Source organism: Ptychodera flava, chromosome 4, assembly GCF_041260155.1.
Source record: "Ptychodera flava strain L36383 chromosome 4, AS_Pfla_20210202, whole genome shotgun sequence".
NCBI lineage: Eukaryota > Metazoa > Hemichordata > Enteropneusta > Ptychoderidae > Ptychodera > Ptychodera flava.
In genome coordinates this window covers 46,277,360-46,301,505 of record NC_091931.1, presented here as the reverse complement: position 1 = coordinate 46,301,505, position 24,146 = coordinate 46,277,360, and the positions used below count along the sequence as shown (strand labels likewise).

General features: G+C 35.9%; 1 protein-coding gene across 1 annotated transcript; it reads right to left on the bottom strand.

Moving 5' to 3' along the window:
• Window positions 1-1,119: 1,119 nt before the first annotated feature.
• LOC139131967 (progesterone-induced-blocking factor 1-like) lies at window positions 1,120-24,138 on the bottom strand. Its single transcript, XM_070698303.1, has 15 exons — window positions 23,531-24,138; window positions 22,938-23,057; window positions 22,265-22,398; window positions 20,757-20,865; window positions 18,509-18,690; window positions 17,708-17,833; window positions 16,907-17,005; window positions 16,008-16,173; window positions 15,130-15,280; window positions 12,577-12,667; window positions 11,605-11,707; window positions 10,921-11,051; window positions 9,066-9,150; window positions 6,730-6,882; window positions 1,120-3,040 (listed from the first exon to the last, which is right to left on the bottom strand). Exons 1-15 carry the CDS (start codon window positions 24,068-24,070, stop codon window positions 2,942-2,944), a joined length of 2,289 nt encoding a protein of 762 aa, XP_070554404.1. The 5' UTR covers window positions 24,071-24,138; the 3' UTR covers window positions 1,120-2,941.
• Window positions 24,139-24,146: the final 8 nt, after the last annotated feature.

Below are 24,146 nucleotides of genomic sequence, written 5' to 3'. Positions count from 1 at the left end.
ATAGCGATCGTTCTCCCTGAACCTGAACCACCTACCTTATCCGCCTGACCGATCGTCGAGTCTTCCCAATTCCGGGAAGCCGACTGCCGGTCGGAGGGATCAATATTTTCGTTGGTCAGAGTCATAGGAACTTCACCGTCATCTGAACCAACGATTCTGCGTTCCGAACTTGCTAGCGTAGATGGAGAATTCACCGATCGTTGGCTAGCGAACGCAGTGGGAGAAGAAATATTGTTCCAATCGAATTCAGACCAATTATGACAAATGTCACAAGTATTGGACCGATTACAAGCGCGGCAAAGATGACATTTATCGTGCCGATCGAGGTTCGACATTTCATGTCCGCAAACACCCTCACGTCGGACTTGCAAGTTCATGACGTAAATAATAACGAGAAAGCTGGCCGACGAAACGAAAAGAAAAAACGAGAATGGCGATTGGGAAAAACGATACGCCTGATAACCCAAAAGGCGGGAAAGGCACCAATCGCCGGAAAAACAAAGAAGAACAAAGTCTTCAAAGAAGAACAAAGGCGATGTAAAGAACACAAAAAAAGGCACAACAATAGTGAAGATACACTTAGCTGTCTAGTGAGTTCCCGAAAAAAACACCGAAAAGCGATCTAGAGTGGATAAAATCCAAGCGGTAACGAGAGCTTCTTCAATACACGTCCAAGTGTAATGAGCGCAGAGAAAAAACTGGTGTATCGTGGGTAATTATGCATAGACCAAGGGGGTGTTAGGCGAGATTTAAAAGATCTTATCTGCGGTTAGAGAGCAGTTAGAGAAGAAGTCCTATAAGTACAAACAGGTAGGTAATTGGTGACAGAAACACCTTTTTTTGCACTAATTTGCATATTTTCAACAATATCAAAAATAAAAAAAGATGAGTTTCTTATAAGCATATTTTGCATCCACATAACAAATATCAAATCTGTAACTCCTGCGGTTCTCAAGATATTTGAGTGGACTCACAAACGAACATACATACATACAGACTGACTCCGGACAGATACCCATCCCAATAGCTTCTATAGACTGTAGTCTATAGTAGCTAAAAACTATCATTTTTTTCTCTCCTCTCCATCAAATTACATCCTGTCAATAACATACAATGTGATTGTTGACAAGCCTGCCTTTAATTGAATGATCCATCAATTGATTACACAATGAGTCAACTCATTTTCAGATTACTTTATCCAGTTACCAGGCTGTAGTTACATAACAGCTTCTTACAACACAGAGCTTTATTTCAAAGTTTATTGGTGAAATCAGATGGGTCCCATTATCATACTGAGTTATTTTCACCTATAAGGTACTTTGGCAAATTGGTGGCTGTAGTTTAGAGTAGATGCAATGGCCCACATAAAACCATTGAGGTGCATAAATTGATAAGACATGACCTTAGTTTGAATGAAAATCATGAAAATTAATGTACAATATTACTTAACTTTGTAACTAAGGTGCATTAGAAATTTAAGATGAAATCAAATCCAACGATGGGTAACAGATTAAGCTGTGACCTTGCATCCAATGATGGGTAACAGGTTAAACTATGACCTTGGATTGAATGATGGGTAAGAGGCTGAGCTGTGACCTTGGATCGAATGATGGGTAACAGGTTAAACTGTGACCTTGGATTGAATGATGGGTAACAGGTTAAACTGTGACCTTGGATTGAATGATGGGTAACAGGTTAAACTGTGACCTTGGATCAAATAATGGGTAACAGGTTAAACTGTGACCTTGGATTGAATGATGGGTAACAGGTTAAACTGTGACCTTCCATCTAATGATGGGGTACCAGGCTAAGCTATGACCTTGCATCTAAGGATGGGTAACAGGTTAAACTGTGTGACCTTGCAACCAATGATGGGTGAAAGTTTAAGCTGTGACCTTGCATCCAATGCTGGGTAACACGTTCAGCTGTGACCTTGGATCCAAGGATGGGTAGTAGGTTCAGCTGTGACCTTGGATCCAAGGATGGGTAGTAGGTTCAGCTGTGACCTTGGATCCAAGGATGGGTAATAAGTTCAGCTGTGACCTTGGATCCAAGGATGGGTAGTAGGTTCAGCTGTGACCTTGGATCCAAGGATGGGTAGTAGGTTCAGCTGTGCCCTTGGATCCAAGGATGGGTAGCAGGTTCAGCTGTGACCTTGGATCCAATGATGGGTAACACATTAAGTTGTGACCTTGCACCCAGAATCTATTCAAACTGTTTGTAACAGTTTTGTCACATGCTACATCATCAGTATTATCAAAGTCTATTTTTAATTATTGGTCATTAATACTCAGGTATCAGATAAAAATAGATTTACTACAGTTTTACCAGTTTGTGTATCTGATCATTGCCACTGGCATTTGATTATTTAGACAACATATTCATCTGGAGGATGAATGAAAAATTTGAGATTTAATTCTTCGTAGGAAAATCAAATTTTTAAAACTGTTTTACAAACAAGTAGTTTAATCCAAGGTAATAAAATATAAAAAGGAATTTGTTATTTTGATAAAATTCTACATCAAGGAAAAAAATTAAAATTTCAGTATAATAAGCTTTAAAAATTACATTGTCATTTATCTATACTTATTGAATGAAAATATAAATATGAGTTAGGTTTTAAAATTACATCATTTAATTCTTTTCTGAATGGAAATATAAATATGTTTATATGTAGGACAAAATAAGTACTGCTCCAAATAAATTTCAAAAATTAATAACTGTCCTGTGCAGTACTTCACTAAATCGTCATACACTTTGATGTGCACTAAATCAACTGTGTTAAAACACAGACAGTCTGTGTCTATTACCCTTAAAATTAACTGAATAGTTTTCCCAAAAAGCTGATTTTGAAAAACTGTGTTAGTTCTGTCTTTAGATATCAAAAGAAGTTACAGCCTTTTTTCTACAGCTATCTTCTAAAATTTAGAGTTGAAATCCTTTACTTGGCAGCACTACCATACACACTTGAATATTTACTTCTTTCTGACATGCTCCGTTCTTTCAGTTTTTTGTACCATCTTGGAGGTTCATCATTTGTCTGTAAATGAAATAGATACTGATTTGATATCATTCTATCTAATTATGATCACAATAAGTATGACAGGCTGTTTACAGTATTTAGGAAATCAAGGAATAGCAACTTTCAAAGGAGTAAGTTAACTGAAGCCCCAGTATTTGTAACTTTTAACAATTTTTTTCATATTTTTGATTAAAATGACATCCTCAGTATGTTAAAGTAGACCATAATTAATACTGAATCGCATGGTTTGCATGTCCAGCCCGCCTCACGATTAACAGTAAAAGGAGTGAAAAATGACTTCTTGTCCGGACCAGAAGTCAGCTTTGTTGACACACGAAACGAAACGTAATCACACCACCGCGCATGCTCAACCACATCTACGCAAGTTTTACTGTGGCGTCCGTAGAACCATACGCTCTTCGAAAAGGTCTGGTCCATCGAAACTGGAGACTCAGCTAAAAACGCGCGAAAGTTGGGTGAAATACCGGAAAGATATAAATATGTAAATGTTTACAGATTGTTCCGACTATAATGAGCCGTGCAAACAAACGTCTTGAACAGCTAAACTAACGGAGGCAGTCGATTGTAAGCTTCATGCAAGGCACTGCACGTTGTGACCGATGGTACGGAGATCAAGTTTGCTGAATGAATTGAGAGAGAAAAACATGTATGAATAAAAATTCAACACTTCACTATTGTAATCATTGAACTAGTCGTTTCTTCCATTATGGAGTATAATGAAAATTTCGTTGAAAATAATGACGGCACATTCTGCTCCGTCTACTCAAGCGAAGTTTTGTGTACGGCCAGGCTACGCTGCAGGCAACACAGCCTATCAACTTCGCATATCGTTGCCGTACGGCGTAATTGAAAACGCTCAGAAAGGAAAAATTATATCTTGAATGCAGTACAAAAGTCTTACTTATTAAATTTAAAAGTATTTCAAATAGTATCGAACGTGACGGTATCTATCCTCACAAGGAGTACAGTAGTACAACAAGTATCGGCTAGCTGCGATGCGATGGAGCTCCAGGCATTGTAAGCTTAGAAGTTCGAACGCAAGAGAGATCCCGGCCTCACTGCAAAGTCGTCCCCTGCGCACCCGGCCCGACAGCAAACTAACCTCCTGGTTTGATTCTGTTGTTTGTATATTTTTTGTATAAAATTCATGATACATATCTGACTTTCACAACTCAGAACTGTACAATTTGCTCAGGACTGTGAGGCTGTAGTCTACAGACGATCGGAGGGAGCTAAGGCAGGCCCCAAATCTGCATGGACAATGCCCGGGACAATTATAGACGCAGCTCGATGAGAAAGTCATTAACATAAACCTATATGAAGTGATCAATACAAAACTTTTAAACATCACTGGTTCTGAAAATTTATGATCAACGGTTCTGACCTACGGATTTTACACTGCGACGTTGTTTTTGTGTGTTTGGCCGGCTACTAGTCCTGTAAGGCTGTACTACATGGAGATCGTAGACTAGATTGGTGTGGGGCCAGCAGCAAGGTAAAATTGACAGCGTCCGTTGCAGAATGCCCGCGTGTTATCCTTTCTCGTTTGGGAGGAAATTTACCGCTGTATTCAGAATGCCTTTTTACCAGTATAAAAGCTCAGTAACTGATGCATCAAGAGCCAAGAGTCTGTAAATTTCTTAGCAGTAGCTCAATTGTTTTTTCTAAATTGTCGCTGAGATACAGCCGTGCGTGTACTGGTCCCGATCATTCTGACTCAGGCGTTCACAGCTGTTTAGGGAGCCGTCATTATTTATGACCTGGGGGTCGGAGGAATTACATTAGAAACTCCGAAATTTTGAGTCACACCCCAGCCAACCATGATGACTTTGAGTAACCCCCTCTCTAACAGAAATTTTGGCTTACCTGAGCCCATGTAACAATATGTAGATATAAAAGCTCACCTAATAAGCAGTCTCCGACCATATAGTATTGTTAAATTTGGATGGGTAGCATGTCATTATGGTATGGTTAAATGTCAAAATGGTTGTTGAACTCAAGTCAAATAAAATTTCTATGATAATATAAAGGATGAATTCACAACAGTTCAGTTTTGTCCTAGATCCTGTGCACTTATAGTGATATCTGTCGAGAACATTTCTCCATGACCCAGCCATTCCTTCCAACCCTGGTAACGACTGCAGAAAACTACTGCGTGACATCATCATCACCACTGTTGATCCCCATCTTTAATGTCGCTGGTGCCATTGCGTACATGAACAACGATATCATTCTCATCGTCACTATCTTCTCTTTCATAATAAGTATTGCTAGCAGTAGCAGCTACTTGAAGTTTTTTGCCTTGCTTCATCTAATTGATATTTATTTGTACTGTTAGAGTATTTATTTTCTTTTTATTTAGTATGTATCAGAGTAAAATATATATAATCAACTAATCATTATGTCATTGAAGACAGAGTAAGACAAAGAAAAACATCTTGAGCACCCCCTTAAAACTTTCAATTTTTGAATGACCCCCAGGTCGTAAATACTGATGGTTCCCTTACTTGCTGCCAAAGGCCATCGCGTTCACTGCATTCGACAGTCTACCATACATTGCCAAACTATGTTGCTTGGATTTCGCAATCACCTTGCCGCTAAAGCGACAATCAGCTGAAATTTATTACTTCAAGTTACTCAATTTTGATAGCTATTTGCCTACAGAAGTGACCCAAGTGTAAATAGTGTCGTCTTGATTTTACATCGGTACCCGGAGTTCTGAGTGACCAACTGCAGGGTGCGCATCGGTGCACTGCCGACTGCAGTTTGAATAATCCGTATATAACGCACACGGTACCAGAATAGAATGTTAGCCTCCTCCTCTGCCAAAGTTCTGTATCCTCTGAAACACAGTAGCAGTACGTATTTGAACGGAGAAGAACAAAATAAAACCATTTGCAGGTCATTCAGCCGGCGACCATGGGCGATTACCCAGGCAGTGTGGCGTGGCATGGCATGGCCCCAGGAATGTTGCAGGCTCGATGATGTCATCAGTATCGGCGTTCTCGATCACGTGCACAGCCTACAAGTTGTCAACAAACCCGCGCGGCAATCCAACTCGATCGGGCAATATTTAGCGTTTGTATGTCACTACAGGAGCACAAATTTGGCTTATTTCTTTACTGAACAACATTTCACGATGGATGTAAGAGAATAATATGTAATTTCGAACATAAAAAAAGGTTAAAAGTTACAAATACTGGGGCTTTAACTGAAGAAACCAATTGAAGTCATCCAAGTATGTTTTGCATTACATTGTCAACTTTAACAGAGAGTAACCAGAGATAATGTACTTGGATAATCAGACCCAAAAATATCAATGTTTGAAATTAAAAATACAATTGAGAAAATTGTTGGTTAAACATCAATTGCAAACTTTTGAGGAAAATTATTGTTACAATAAAGTAAATATTCACATTCTTTTGGCTGTTGTCATTATTTTCACAAAATGTTGGATGCATGATCTTTATTGACATGTTACAAGCACTGATTTATGTGTGAAGGAATGACATCTTTGAAGTTACTCATCTATGCTTTGTCGTCAGACAAAAAGATTTAATTTGTAACACTAGTGATCTGTATGTAAAATATCAAGGAGGTATGAGGTGCTACTGATGCAGGCTGAAATCTAATACAAAGATGTAGCCATACCAACTCTTGAAAGGAAAACTAAAATTGAGACTTACAAACAATGTGGGTGATGGTTTATGAGTGACATCGTGTTCTGGTCGTTGTCTTATTAAATTTGATTTTCTTGAAACTTCACCGTCATACATTAATCTATCACCATAACGACGAGATGCAAGGTTCAAAACAACCTGTTTCATCACTGACATTTCCTGTAAATGAATATTGAAATTTGTTGTCCATTTTGTAATGTTTGGCGGACATGGAGGCAATACTATGATCACCACACAAATAAAATGCACTGTGAATGTTTTAGAATTTTAGAATTAAGATACTTATCACATGTAAGTGAAACTGAAATTTTGCTTAAATACTGTAAAATCTACAAAAAACAGCACCAAACACGCAACATTTCATCTTTTGTTCTGATAATTACGACAATGGGTATGGGGAGGTCAAGGTGTATGGTTCATGGTCACTGCACAAATAATTAGGAATCACTATTGTTAAAATGTGTGCAACACCTGGGTAGATGAAATGTTGCGTGTTTCAACGGCATTGGCTGTTGATGATGTCACACCAGCTGTAGTGTCCTTTCTGATGTGGGTACAATGGGGCTAGGAGTCCTTTCTGATGTGGGTACAATGGAGCTAGGAGTCCTTTCTGATGTGGGTACAATGGGGCTAGGAGTCCTTTCTGATGTGGGTACAATGGAGCTAGGAGTGCAGTCCATCTCCATTGTAGATGGTATTTAAAGGGCAAGTAGCTGTAAGTTTGATAATTGTCTCTCAATTTTTATTTGTATATCAATTGTGCGGCGAGTTCTTGTTCTGCTCCTCAAGCATGTTGAAATACCAACTATTTAGCTTATCAACAGAGCCTCTATACATCATTTCATGTAAAATGCACTGTTACTTGTTTGCATTTGAATTCTGGTCTGGATTAGAATTAACATGTCAACAATAAATGCAGTTTACACATGTACAAGCTGTTTACAAGCTGAATACTGTGTATCTCAGTATGTTTTGGTGAGTACAACAAGAAACAGCACTTGACATTAAAAAGAGAAATAATGAAAAAAACATTAAGAAGCTACAGCTACTGGTCCTTTCATGCAGTTTTCTTTGATTTTAGGAATTATAATACAATTTAAAATATACTAATATTGCCTTTTCCATTATTTAACATATCCCTTAGCAGGATTTTTAGGAAACCCCTCTCCCCCCAAAATACAAACAAATGAACAAGCAAAACCAAAAATAACCCAAACAAACATCAACTCCAAAAAACATTGTTTGAATTCCATTCCCGTAAATGACTTTTGGCATTTTTCTTGAAGCCTTCATGCTCTGATTGTGTCATACAAGTCTCCATGCTAGTAGACATCAGTATGCTTATTAAAGGGGAAGTTCACCAAGGATGATTTTTACATATGTGCTAGCTTTGTGGTCACTTACCCCGGAAAAGCTATTTTCGCCATTTATAACTTGCAAGATTTTTTACAAAAAACGATAGAAATAGTACAGGAAGTTGCCCATGTAATTTGAATCATGGGAAAAAAGCGCCAAGCTTGGAGCTTGCATAATGTGATATGGAAGGGACCATTTTCCCATGGGTATGGCATTGTCCACTCACCCATGCTTAAACCAGGCTGTGCGTATTTACATAACTTTTGTTTATACTGAGTATCCTTGCATAAACGATGATTCACTTATAATAAACTGTCCACTGTCAGATTTTGTGTTGCTGTTTACTACCATGTTACTGTGAGTGGACAATGTGGGGGCCATACCCGTCCGGAGATGGTCCCTTCCATATCACATTATGCAAGCTCCAAGTTTGGAGCTTTTTTCCCATGATTCAAATTACATGGGCAACTTCCTGTACTATTTTATCGTTTTTTGTAAAAAATCTTGCGAGTTATAAATGGTGAAAATAGTTTTTCCTGGATAAATGACCACAGAGCTACCACATATGTAAAAATCATCCTTGGTGAACTTCCCCTTTAATACAAGACTGATATGCAATATTCTCTTTACGAGAATAAACAATGTAATGGAATTGAAACATGCATCCTCATAATGGAATGTACTGCATTTACAGACTGTTGGTGGAGTGACCATGGTTTATATATATATGTGTTGTTTGTGCTTCATCAAGTTCATGTGACATTCTGAGTTTAAAGTATTTTACTGATTATCTAAAACAAAAAATATAGCACAGTACAGAAATTCATAATAGACAACAATATAGCACAGTACATGAATTCATAATAGACAACAATATAGCACAGTACATATTGTTAAGTAGACAACAATATAGCACAGTACATATTGTTAAGTAGACAACAATATAGCATAGAACATGTATTAGTAATAGATTACATTACACTAACCTCACGTTGGTTTAGAAGCCTTTCCAAATCAGATGACATCTGGTTTTTATTTTTGACAAGTTCCGCTCGTTCCTCATTGAGCTTTCTGAAAGAAAATTTTAAACATAGGGCCAAAGTCCCTGAAGCTACTATAGACATGGATACAAAATTAAGTATTTCCTGACTGTATGAAATTATCTCACTAAGATCATCCTACGGACAAGTAAACTAAATATTAAAGCTGTCTGACCAGCGGTTTTGAAAGAACAAGCAACTCAACAGTTGACAGAGCTCTGTTGAGTTATGTAGAGAATAACCTTTTGTGACACATGTATTGATGAAGAAGGTGGATATCTTTGATTAACATTGTGTGTTCTGTTTAATAAGTTGAGACTGTACATACTCAGAGAAAGCACACTGAAGAGACAAAGGTTTGAAACTTAAGAAGTTCAAGGTCATCAAAAGCATTATAAGGAATCATGTTACACTTTCATTGCACTGTTTACACAGATTGCATAATTGCTATAAATAGCACATGAGGAATCTTTATACAGCCCAGCTTTACCATAAAACCCTATCACTTTGACCACTCTTTTAATTGACCACTCTATTTTTTTCCTCAAAAAGTAATTTTATTTTATCCTTACCAAGTCAACCATAAATGGAAATTAGAACTTTCTCTATCTCTATCTCTATCTCTATTGACTATTTTGAGCAATTTCTTTTAGATAACATACAGGGCACAATAAATGACGGTTCAGAATATGTCAAAGTTGGGATTCAGGAAAGTTGCCTTTACATGTTTTAATCCTCCAAGATGGTAAGCATTTCACTATGAACTGTCAAAAAAAGTTGAACTTTCTGATAATTCTACACTAAAATTATTTTGGCTTTGATGATTTCCTAATTAATTCAATTATTTAAAATCATATTAATTATTTTTTTCTGGGTGAATTGATAGGGTTTATACAGTACAAGAATTACATACAATGTAAGTCAAATTTTGACCAAAAATGACAAAAAAATTCCTTAAAAATACAGATTTGCATATTTCATCACAATTTGAACAAGTCTAAGTTAGGTTACCCCTAGGGACCTGTATACCAAATAACAAAGCTGTCTGACCAGCGGTTATGAAGAAGAAGATTTTTTACCAAAAACACCTTTTTTGGCATTAATTTGCCTATTTTCAACAATATCAAAAATTAAAATAAGTAGTTTCTCAAAATCGTATTTTTCATCTACACAACAAATATCAAATCAGTAAGTACTGCGGTTCTCAAGATATTTGAGTGGACGGACGCCTCACAAACGGACATACATACATACATACATACATACTACATACATACATACAGACTGACGACGGACGCCGGACGGATACCCATCCCAATAGCTTCTATAGACTATAGTCTATAGTAGCTAAAAAATGGCCGATGGTCAACATTTAATGACCAATTTGCAAAAAAACTTACACAAAGTATGTTACATCACAAATTTGCACTGCATAGCTTTGAGCAACAGGAAAATGAAAATAATTGTACAAACAGAATAGACAGACAATTCTATGACAGATAGGCACCTTTGTGATCAATTTTACCCAACCAGCATCCAGCTACAATGATTTATCAAAATTTGTGATCATTTGCACAAAAAGAACATGAAACAGGACAAATTGAAAATACATTTCCGATGATTCAGATATAGCATAATAAATTGTAAAAGTATTGGTAATTTGGTTAAAATAAAACTTACCTGACAACGTTTGATGGATGTAAACAATATTTCAAATTGCTGAATCTAAAGTTTGAATAAATGTCACAATAAGCCAACAATACAAAGTCAGCAGAAAGTACTGTATCCATGTAAAACTTACCCCATATCTTCTTCTAAAGCAACAATGTGTTTCTTTAGTTTGTTGACCTGTGTGTCTCTGAGTCTAATGCTGTCTATCAGGTAGTTGTAAGGTTGTTGAGACTGCTCCAGTAGATTGTTAGCATTTGCAAGCTGTGGGGAAAAATCCAATAACGGATTCAAAACAACATCTGTACATATGCTTTTATTAGCCTTATAACAACACGTCTGTTTGATTCAAGTTGAGTATGAGCTCCATCATGAAATTTGCTGTGTACATCACTATCTACCAGCATTTGATTTGATTTCTTTATGAATCAGCACCATGCATGAAATTAATGCACAAGGTATTTGACAAAATCTTTATGACCCTGAAACATTTTAGATGGGGCTTGGCCAAACACCTTGTAGGCACTACCAAGGTTTATTTATGCCTTCTATCTCAGCATTGACCATAAAATATCAGTCTGTAGATGTATTATAGAAAATTGATAAAAGGCATAGAAACCTAGATAATCTTATTTTTTTCGGAGTACACAATGTTGTTGACTATGTAAACTGAAATTTCTATAAATGTGATACTTATTTTGTTCTGTTGGGCTAATGTGCAGCATAATATTTCTACAACTGAATTCAGAAAATTCCTGATTTTTATTTATTTCACAATGGAAAAACTGAAATAAATATAACAATTTCATTTGCTTACCTCCTCTGCAATTTGCGTCACCTTTGCTTTCTCACTTTCAACTTCTCTTCGTAATGAGGTGTTCATTCTTTCAAGCTGTAGAACTCTCCTTGCCAAATGGACACTGATGTAAAATGACAATTTAGTCAGTCAACATATTACAGGCATTGAATGTCAAGTCAAATTTTCATACAGTGCATTCTAATGGTATTAACTGTATGATCTTTTGATGGTTTTACACGATTGAAATCAGTTTTTCCAAATTACGAATCGATCAAGAACATATAAAAATATTTTAATACTGATGACACTAATGGGTCTACAGTAATTGACTATATTCACTGCAATGTTCTTGCAAAAAACATTTCTACTTTGATGTCAGATAGAAAAGTAGATATAGTTTATGTAGTACCTAGTACTCATTAGTCACATTCACTGGCAATTAACAAAGTTAGATCAAGATAAATACATGTATAAGATTCACTTTCCTGTGTTGGAATATTACAATGCTTGCAAAACATCAAACCAAATCTTCAGAACAATATAGATGATTAAAATACACTAAGAAATACTAGAGTACTATAACCACCTATCCATTGAAACACTCAGCTTTATTATGCTCTATGAAAGACCCCACTCATAGTCATATACTGCTCTATGAAAGAAGTAGGTCTTCATTTTAAAGACTTCAAAAGGTGTTGCTTGCGATAGGAAGACTTTTTTGCATGAGCGGAGTGAAAATCACTTTAATTTTGATCACAAATGCCAGATAGGTAATAGAAAGTTGTGACTTTAATTCGAATAGGAGCTGTGGAATAAGATGATATAGCAAAATTATTCACCCATGCTTTATTCACAATGGAAATTGCTGCAGAAATTCAAACAAACATGCCCCACTGTGCTTTAGATAATAAGATTATATTGACTATATCACATACTCTGGTAATATTCTTATTCTGACTACACAAGAAGGGTTACATCATATATATGTACCTCTGTTTAAGTCTTCGCTTTGCAGTCGTTGGTACATTAGCACCATAACCATATGAAAATAACACTCTCTCAGCTTCACTCTCATCTTCAACTGAAAATAAATTGAAATAAAACTAAATCACTGAATGAAAAGAATCATGGCAATGTTACCATACACAAACATCTTGAGTTGCCTTTTCATTTGAAGTTGTCAAGGTGTCTACATTAATGAAGTAAACAATTGGATGTTTGTTACAAGTAAAGACTTGGATGTGTTACAAGTACACAACGGATATTTGTTAATATACAATTGGATATTTGTTGTAAACAGTTAGATACTGGTTAAAAGAAAACAATATAATATTGTTATAAGTAAACAATGGGATATTTGTTACATGTAAGAAATATGATATGTAAAAAAACCAAAGGTATATTTGTTGTATGATGATATGATGTATGGGTATTTTCTTCAACTAAATTATCATAACTGGTACCTCATGTACTATTAATAAGGCGGACAACTACCGTTAGTATAGGTTTACCACCTGCCGCTAGCATGACAACATAGTTTACTGCTGTCTGCAGCCTGTATAACAACCATATGTCAGGGCTCCCGCTACCTATTCGCCAAATGCGAAAGAAAGTTAAAAATGGCTACAAAAATTCCTGTTTGGCGAATGTAGTGGCTATTGAATTCTTAAACCTCCTCAACAGAAAACTACACCTAACAATAAAATGTTGTAAGATGTTGAAACAGTTTACCCTCCTTCCTACAAAGTTGCAATGTATTGAAACAGTTTAATCTCCTTTCTACAAAGTTACAAATTCCCTGGTACGTAAAACAAACACTGTTGCTGTTCGATACTACAATACATCACGAATGTAACGTCCATGAATACACTGAGGCCTGCTTTGCTTCTGTGAGTCCTGGGTCGTCCTTGAGTCTATCAAAAGTTTTACCTACATTGCTTGCATCAAAATTTGGCCTGCAACTACTCAGTTTGATAGTAAAAACCATAATTTCAAAGGAAACTTTCACAAACGGAGCCATAATACAAAGGACAAGGAGAAAATCTGAGGTTTTCTGAAAGGTCAAGTCTAGGTCATCTCATCATGTGATGTCATGCATGAAGACCCCCTAATTACACAATTATGGTTCCCAAGAAACCACCTAGGGTGGTCCAATAGGTGAAAGGTAATTTTGCTGCCTTCCAATTTAAATGGCTTTCAGCTTGACTGACTCCCATTCGGCCTACTTTCAAACTGCTATAACTTATACAATAAATTATGTGATTCTGAATGATTTTAATATTTTTGTAGATTCCACCAGTTTAATGATCTAGAAGTGAACATCATCAGACATTTCTTGATGATATCAAAATATCAAATGGAAATATATCTGGGCTAAAATGTTATCATAATCATTAAAACAATGAATGCCCTCAAACAGTGAGTAATTTAAATGAACATATATCGTTGTGGCTTGTTTTACAAGAGTTTGTTTGGCCCAGCCCTTTTTGTCTCAAGAAAAGTACTTATACTCAAGATGCTATTTCAGCCTGCTTGATCACAACTATGAAGTAAAACCAGGGCCTTAAATACCACAGTAATTGTGTCTACACTGCCATTGTGCTATACCATAAATGCTGTCTTCTGCATGGAAAATTGTTTTACTTGTGTGGCTCAAACATTTAGGTTATGGAAGACTGCATAAATTTGCCACAAGAGAAGCCTGTAACTTATGACAAGCTATCATACTGTGAATACTAATTGAATGTGGCAGAAATATTCAATCTGTACCTCTTGAAATATACACTTAACATTGCTACCAGATTTTTAGAATTCAATAGGCCAAACCCGGAATTCGAATCGACCACGGTACAAACAAAGCCATGTGCGCAAACGCGCACAGACGTACGTGTATTTCCATACGCGTTCAGTACACATGTGGGTTTGTTTGTACCGGCATCACGTGATTATTTGGGCGTACTGAGTATGTAGAACGGCGTACGCATCGCGTCCTTTTTATTCCGGAGTAGAACCATTGCTACCTAATTTTATTTCTGGTGTTTAAAGTTTACCACCAAAAAGGATTTCTATCCCTGAAAAGTCATAAAAACACAGATTATAAATGCAAAAATTAACACATATTTCTTTAATGTAAAAACCATCATGAACATCATACAAAACATCTTGATTTGTAAAATTAGAGATCCTGAATGACGAGAAAGATGTTGCCACACTTGAGATCATAAACTGGCTAAAAGTTACTCAAAATGGCTAAAAAGATTTTTGATTTGGCTAATGAGTTGGCTAATCATTTTGGTGACTTAGGGGGAGCCCTGTATGTTGACTCACTGTCTACAGCCTGCATGACATTATAGGTATACTCACTGTCTACAGCCTGCATGACATTATAGGTATACTCACTGTCTACAGCCTGCATGACATTATAGGTATACTCACTGTCTACAGCCTGCATGACATTATAGGTATACTCACTGTCTACAGCCTGCATGACATTATAGGTATACTCACTGTCTACAGCCTGCATGATATTATAGGTATACTCACTGTCTGCAGCTTGCATGACAACATCATCAAGTTCTTGTTCTAATTTTTCATAAGTCATGAGTTTAGCTTTCAGTTCAGAGTTCAGAGTGTCTAGTTCTGTTATTCTCTTCTGAGTTGAATTTTGCAAAGAATAGAATTCCTGGGTCAACACCTGAAAAGAAATAAAAACCCAAATTTTAATCTGTAAAGTTCTATGAAGAAGGATGCAGAGTAGGCCCAAATGTCTGCACAGATTATTTGACATTAAGCTGTTCAAATCAAATGCTCTTTGGATGAAATTTATATTGAAAGATTGACACTGTCATCAGAACAGCCACTATTCTATCAATGTATATGTATGTACAGATTAGGTAATGATGATAATGGTAATACAACTATCTGCAATAGATAATCAAGTGTTTGAAGTGGAGTTTTCATAGAAATACAATTTGCCTTGGCTATCAGATCACCAGTTTACAAATCGTCATTTTTTGAAAAATGACAGCTGAAATTGTTACCTCATGCTTTATAATCATGAAACTCTTTCAATTAATTGTAAGTCCATTTACAAAATATGGGACTAATTACTTTAAAAAAAGAGAAAATAACAAACAACACAAATAACAGACTCTGGATAAAATATCCCGAAAATTATCATGTATCTACCATTGACGACAATAGAATTTGGTGTGTTAAAAATGTACAGAGCGAAATTTGAAAGACACTGCAAAGAGTGCAACAGGACATCAGTGCCACACATCTTAAGCTTTGTATAAGGAAATATGTTGCACTTATTGCTTCCTATATACTGTGCAGTATATTCATAATAACCCTATGATAAACTGTGGATAAAAAAGACTGTTGACAAAATATCACAACACCATCAAAAAGCCTCTTACTTCAATTTTCTTGGATAATTTTTCATTTTCTAGTTGACACTGCTTGTAGTTTTTAACAGTTTCTTCATGAACAAGTTGAACTCTTTCTGCTTCAAATGTTTTGAGTTTAGCTTCATTTCTCAAATCACAAGTCTTGTTATCTGCATCAACTTGGACTTGACGATATCTGAAACATGCATGTCATTTTGTTTCATTTGGAGAAATCTGAATGACAATAAGAACTCTCTGCATATTACCATGTCAAACCTTTACGTCAATATCAACCTTTCAAATCAAAATTCTGCTGATTATATCCTCATATACAAAACTTAAATATGGTTCTGTATTTTGTTGGCTGCAAAATACACAAATCATATTACAATATACATTGTTTTGCAGAAATGTTATTAAACCTACAGCTTCTCCTGTCGAAGTGTATTTATCATGAAGCACTTTTGAAGCAAACTCAGACAGAAAGCTTTTTTTACATATTTATTTTATCAGCAAGTGAATTGTATTGAAAATCCTGAATTTACTATTGGATAGTTAATGAATTTATATAGTCTATAATATTTGCCATAGGATACTGTATCACCACCGCAACATACATAGAGGGCTGCCTGTATTCCTGTGCATGCATTTACTACATGTGATTGTTTGTAATGCTAGAACATGACTTCTTTAGTGTACATTTTCCATTGAAAACTGCCGTAGTCAGAATGACAAAGCAGGTGGATGCAAGATACTTCTTTCTGTTCCATGGTCAATTCGAATTCTGGGTTTCACCTGTTGTTGATGAACTTTCCAGTAGTATTTGAAGTATCAAAATTATCAGAAGCCATTTTGAACTTTAATTTTTCATAATTTTTTGGTGTCATGGTGTCAAATGAAACTTTGCACAAAATTGTAAATTGACCTACTGTGCGAGTATGTTTTCATATTTGCCATTCATATCTCTCTCAGCAGAGATTGCTCTGTCTCTTTCTGTAACGGCATTATCTCTGGCTTCTCTTAAATTCCTGCAAATAAACCAGATATAAAAATGAAACCAAAGCAAAACTGTTCCTGTCTTTTTTGTCTTGTATTTTGCCAATCAAACACGTGTTGTACCATGAAAATACCACTTTATGTATATGAAATCAAGCAATTCAATAGCTCGCCTAGTACAAACAATGGCACTTTCAGAAGATGTCCTGTGAAACCAAAGTACAGTAATTTGTGAGAATTGTCAGTGCAACCTTGGCAATTGGCCTCTGAGGTGGCAAATAGTACAAAGGCAACTGACAAGATTTGCAGAAACTAAATTCTTTCAAAAAAATTCAAATAAGTTGTTTATTTTAATATGACTTTTTGACTTATTGACTTTAGAGTTAAAGATATCATAATCAAACTTCATGGGCGCACACAAAAACAAATCCTGATGAAAGAATTGACACCAAGGGTACTTGATATAGGTGTTTAAAAATTACCATAGCAGATAACATTATCCTTTGGTTATCAACATGAATTTTCATCAATAAAATGAAAGTTTGCTGGGTATCTTTGGGTTGTGAAACTATATTGACAATCCCAAACTAGTTTGCTTAGTATCTTTATATTGTAAAAATTATAACAATTTTTGAATTAACGGTAGTGTTTGATGGAAAGACTTGGAAAACCTTCAAAACACATTATACCATACATTGTATATAGCATATATGAATTAGAAAACACACACTTACCGATTTTCCCGTTCATACATCTCCCTTGTTGTAACTTTCAGTCGATCTATTTCACTATCTGTTTTTAGTCTGATGGCATCCAATTCATCTCTCAATTTCTTCTCATATTCTGTTTTGTATTGATCTCTGCAGTATAAACATCAATATTATGAAAATAAAAACTTTCTTTTTGAATACCGTCTTCAGATCCTCTTCTTGAAATTATCTTGCATCCAGTAGCTAGTCTACTCAACTGTGACACTCTAAACACTCTAATGGCATAAATGCTTGTCTCAGATAGCAGTTCCAAGCAATCAACTCAAAATTCAATGCATAATTAACTTTAGAACCTGAGAATTAACAAACGAAATTGTTGATCTACAAAATTCAAGATGGTAATGATTTGTCTTTTTAAAAGTACAGAATTGAATTTCATGGATTTGAATTATCTTTGTCTAATGAACTGCTGCAGTCAAGAAAAGAATCTGTGAGGGTTCTCCATCAAGGGAATTTTGAGGGTTTGGCCACCCATGTGTTTTTGGCAGATCAATTCATACCTTAAGAACTACATAAAAGAACTTATTTACATAATAAAATATATGCAATTTAGCTATTTTTTATGTAAACGAACTTGAGTCATCCCTCTTGTTTTCCAGGTTGTAGAGAACACTGATCAAATATATGAACATAATAAATTCTATGAATCTGTGCAACTTCAAGACATACAGAGAAAAAAACAAAAAAACTTAGGAGTTTCAGATTAAGGTTACTGAAATGAAAAAAATGAAAGACACTGGGAAAACAGAATCCAGTGAGGAGTACCTAGCTTCCACGTATTTATCATACATTTCTTCCCTTGCTCTCTTGGAATCTTCTAATTGTGTATACGTTTGTTGTAAACGTTCATCTGTATGATGATATCTAGTGCTCAGTTCTGCAACTTGTCTTGTAAGATAATCTTTGTCTTGCTGGAGTAGAGTTATACTCTGTTTCAGCGATGACAACTGCAACAAAGAAGATTCTTGCTTTCTAAGAAAGACTCTGGATATAAAAGATATTTTTCTTGCAAAGAAAGAAAGATCTACTGTTTAGATAAATCATCTTTACATTTCCTGATGATGCACTTCCTTGTGAACAGAGAAAACACCATATGATATCGCAGCACATCTTGCACAGACAGCAAGTATTGCACAATTTCAATATAACAGGAGGACATCTTTTTAAAAGAAAGAATATCCTATATAATGTAATGTAATTTTCTATAAAGAAAGATTACACTACATTCTATTTACAATTGTAACATTACATTACTTGCAAGCATTGACACACAATCTTGTAATCTTTATAACTAGGGAAACTGGACAAATGTCAGAGAAACCTTCAGCAGAAAATCAATAAATGTTGTCTCTCAAGATAATAAAACAAATGTGCATGAGTTCTTAACTTTCGATGTGTGAATCAACATTCAATGTATGAATATATCAACAGTCTCAGTGGCTAATTGTATTTGTCTAACACTGATTGGACAGGCCAGAACAGTCTCAGTGGCTAATTGTATTCGTCTAACACTGATTGGACAGGCCAGAACAGTCTCAGTGGCTAATTGTATTTGTCTAACACTGATTGGACAGGCCAGAACAGTCTCAGTGGATAATTGTATTTGTCTAACACTGATCAGACAGGCCAGAACAGTCTCAGTGGCTAATTGTATTTGTCTAACACTGATTGGACAGGCCAGAACAGTCTCAGTGGCTAATTGTATTTGTCTAACACTGATTGGACAGGCCAGAACAGTCTCAGTGGCTAATTGTATTTGTCTAACACTGATTGGACAGGCCAGAACAGTCTCAGTGGCTAACTGTATTAGTCTAACACTGATTGGACAGGCCAGAACAGTCTCAGTGGCTAATTGTATTTGTCTAACACTGATTGGACAGGCAAGAACAGTCGCAGTGGCTAATTGTATTGGTCTAACACTGATTGGACAGGCCAGAACAGTCTCAGTGGCTAATTGTGTTTGTCTAACACTGATTGGACAGGCAAGAACAGTCGCAGTGGCTAATTGTATTTGTCTAACACTGATTAGATGGACAGGCAAGAACAGTCGCAGTGGCTAATTGTATTTGTCTAACACTGATTGGACAGGCCAGAACAGTCTCAGTGGCTAATTGTATTTGTCTAACACTGATTGGACAGGCTAGAACAGTCGCAGTGGCTAATTGTATTTGTCTAACACTGATTGGACAGGCCAGAACAGTCTCAGTGGCTAATTGTATTTGTCTAACACTGATTGGACAGGCTAGAACAGTCGCAGTGGCTAATTGTATTCGTCTAACACTGATTGGACAGGCTAGAACAGTCGCAGTGGCTAATTGTATTCGTCTAACACTGATTGGACAGGCCAGGATAAGATTATCAATGGGCCAAAATACATGACATTAAAGCTCCATAAGCTGTATCTTTTGGCTATTTTTCCAGAACTTTTGTTTTGTGGTTTCTCTACACTTTCTGCATTGAATCCCTAAACTCTAACTTAATGCCAAGTATTTAGCATATCAACACAACCTATATGAGTATAATCTACATTGTTATTGTTGAAAATTGTATTCTAGTCTGGACTAGAATTCATTTGTAAACAATAAACAATGATCACTACACACACACAAAATGTGTTGACAAAAAGAATACTCGAAATTTCAGCATGACAAACGGATTAGGGTCAGACACGGTAGTTGATATACAGAAGCAGAATACTGAAAAACTTGCCACAAGTTACAGCTTATGTCCCTTTAAAACAAATTGTTGTACACTTTGAAAATGTACTTATGAGTGAAAAATATTATTATAAATACCTGGGTCACCTTGGTCATGGTGTAATCATAATTGAACTTTTTCAAGAAAGATACAAAATACAATAAGGAAACCAAAACAAAGCTGACACATACAGAGGACAGACACAGCAATGTTACAAAGAAAGATAATGAGGATTTGTAGTCATAAATCCATGAAGTAATAGTGTAGCATCTTACAAAATGATTCTTTTAAATCAGAATTTAATGTTGTTACTTACGTCTTTGAGCAGATCATCTCTTTCTTTGGTTATTGCTTTGTATGCTGCATCAACATAACTGTATTTCTTTTGCACGTCAAGTAAGTCATGTTCAATTTCATCTCTCTCCCTAAAAAAAAATCAGTATACATTTATCAGTCTTGCTATATTTCAATACAATATACTATACCTATTTCTTTGACTTGTTGATCATTGCCTATGCAAAACCCCATCATATCACCCTTCATACCGCATTTCTACTACCATAATTGTCATGTGATTGCCAGCATTGTTCAGCGAAGGTTGGGACAAGAGGCAGCTCTCAGAATTAACTCTTTTTCAGATTTCTAAAGTTTGTTGGGAGAAAGGCAGACCTAAAGTGAGTGATTAAAAATAAATTGAAAATAATTGTCATTACGACACATTTGTGATTTATTGTATCTATGGATTAAAATCAATACACTGTACAATCTTTCCGTTCCTCAAGAACAGTATGCCTACAAAAGAAAGTGACAAAGAGACAGAATAAGTTAAAAAATGTAAATATTCAGTGAGAACCAGCAACCTGTTTCGCCATTGATGGGTAGCATTTTCCTAAGTGAGACAGATATTAAAATGTTGAATTACCTTGAAAAGTGAAATCACTTTACGTTGAGGAGTTTGATTAGTGTGTAGATTTGGTGACATTGGACTGGTACAGTATACAGTGTTGGACCATGTGTGCATTTAAAATAAAGCAAAATACTGGAATACACCAGTGTTGCAGCCAGGATTTTGAAATCTGGGTACACTGTATCCCACTACCATTTATTTTTGGGGACATTTTGCACATTTTGGGGACAACATGCATCAGTTTTCAATCAAATTTTTTTTATCATTTTTGTGACAAATTAGTTTCAAAAAACAAAATTCAAGTACTAGGATTGTAGCAGTATAATTTATCTGCCTCCTATCAGAGCTCAGTTGGACTACAAGCAAGTTATCATATGGAGTGCAGTGTTTTAATTACTTCTAATCACAGCTCCGAAAGTAAGTAAATATAAGCCTAAAAATAATCATGCAAAACAAAGGTCATTGTCAGTATCTGATATTACTTTCAGACTACATCCTACACAGTTGACTCACCCCAGGTGACCCACAGTACACGAGAATGCAGGACAATAGGTTCTGGCTGCAACACTGATACACAGAAGTTACCACAGATGGAGCTTTCATTGATCATCAATGAATTAATTGCAAACGTAGAAGCCTTTGTTTGCACTTTTGCAAAATAGTCTGATAGTTGTGTTGCTTACAGATCTTGCATGATTCCTTGATCACAGGGCAATAGTTGAAATTGTTGATTAAAGGTCTTTCAGCTTGATCGTGAACAATTGCGTGTTCATCACACATATTTCTTCTAAAGTATACACAGAATATGTTATTAAGCCGACATTAAAATTGCAGACATGAATTGTTCGCAGCCAAGCTGAAAGATTTATTTTCACAAGCTGAAAGAGTTATTTTCACAATTTTAATTTTATACAAACCCTTTCACTCTGTTGTAGTTTTCACACTTGTAATCATCCTGCTGAATCTGGGATTTAGTATCAGCTAATTCCAAAGTCAACTTTTGGGCTCGAATTTCAAGATCACTTCTGGCTTTCCTTTCTTGTTCAAAATCCTGGAGGAGATCCAAACAGAACAACACGGAAAGATTTGCTTTTGTTAGTCAGTTTGTTTGACTCATGCAAGTTGTGACACGTTTTTGTATAATGTTCACATGTACCAACATTTTCGTACTGTCTCAAAAAGTTCAAGTAATGGTAAGAATAATGTCTTCATATACACTGATTGCAAGATGCCCTTGAAGTCTGTGAGAGCAAAAGATTAAGGGAACAAATGAAACATTTCCTGGTATAATGTTGACTGACACTTTAACATTTAGTAATTAATACACAGACATGCTAACAGTCAGTAAACAATTGGGAGTAATAAGATGATTGTGTCATAACATAACTTTTCTTTGGTGTATCATAATAATTCACTTTATTTCAATAATATGATAATTGAAAAACATGACAAATCAAACAAGTATTATTTTTATGCATAAAATATGTACAGTGCTGTTCTTGAGACCTAAAAATTGTTGAACAGTTCTTATTTTCCTTGTTAACACTTTTTTGAAAATACGACATGATCTGAGGGTTCAAATGTAGTTACCTCTTTTATCATCTTGTAATCATCTCTGTATTGGTTCAAATCTTGGTCTAATATCCTATTTTTTGTTTTGAGGTCTTCCACTTGTTGTTTTAGAGGATTCACAGCATCATAGAAGGTGAGCTGAAAAAGTTAAGCTGATTTGTTAAAAGCAAAACGGGAAATCGTTCTCAACTTCAAGTCACCGAAATTCAAATCACTGCATATCGATATACAGGCATCAACATTGGTACATTGCCTGTAGGGCCTTGTGTACATAGAAAACTTTTCAATGCTGGAATAAATATTTCGGTAACGGAATCACAACGGTTTCAAATATGCTGAGAAAGGTCTTAAGTTGTAACCATAAAAATATCAAGTCTCTCTCAGTCTCAGTCTCAATACGATAAACCATCTTTGATTATCGCCTTTACTTAAGAACTGAATTAAAGGGCAAAAATTCGAGATTGCAAATTGGTAACTGGTGCAAACCATTGAGGTAAAAAACAGACGGTGGAGGCAGAAGCGAGCCTTGTCTCTACCACTGACGGTGCATGGATGCATGATCTATTTTTTTACATCCTTAGATGGTGGGACTGCAAAAGAGATCAACTCACCGCGACGTACTCCTTAAGTGTCATCTGCTCTTCACTCTTAGTTTTCAATTCGAAATACTCATTTTCCGATAATTCTACATCTTTAAGACTTCTCCGTATATCACCAGCTTTACGCTGCAATTCACTATTAGTTTTTTCCAGGTGGTGTTGTCGCTTCATTATTGCATCCAGTTCGGTTTGCAACTGTTCCTTGCCTCTTCGGGCATCGTCGTCGTGTAATTGCAATTGGGACTCCAGCTTGGCTATTAATAACTGTTTCTCACGCTGGGCGTCAGACAACTTTTCTTCGAGCTCTTCAACCTTACTTATATGTTCAGCGTTCAAATTATCGATGGTGAGATTTTTCTGTGACAATTCTATTTTCAAGAGTTGCAAATCATGCAAGAGCTGTTTACGTTCGATTAACTGCTTCGTGATTTTGGACGATTTTTTCCTGTCGGCATCGCTGTCATCGGCGGAAAGATCGTCAGTGGCCAGGGAGGTACTTATGTCATCTGAACTCATCTCGCTGAAAGTCATAGATAAATCCCTTCGAGCCATTTTTGAACAGAAAGTGCCGTCACACGTGTACGGTAGATGTAAATGTCCATCAATGATAGAAACTGGAGTTTTGGTA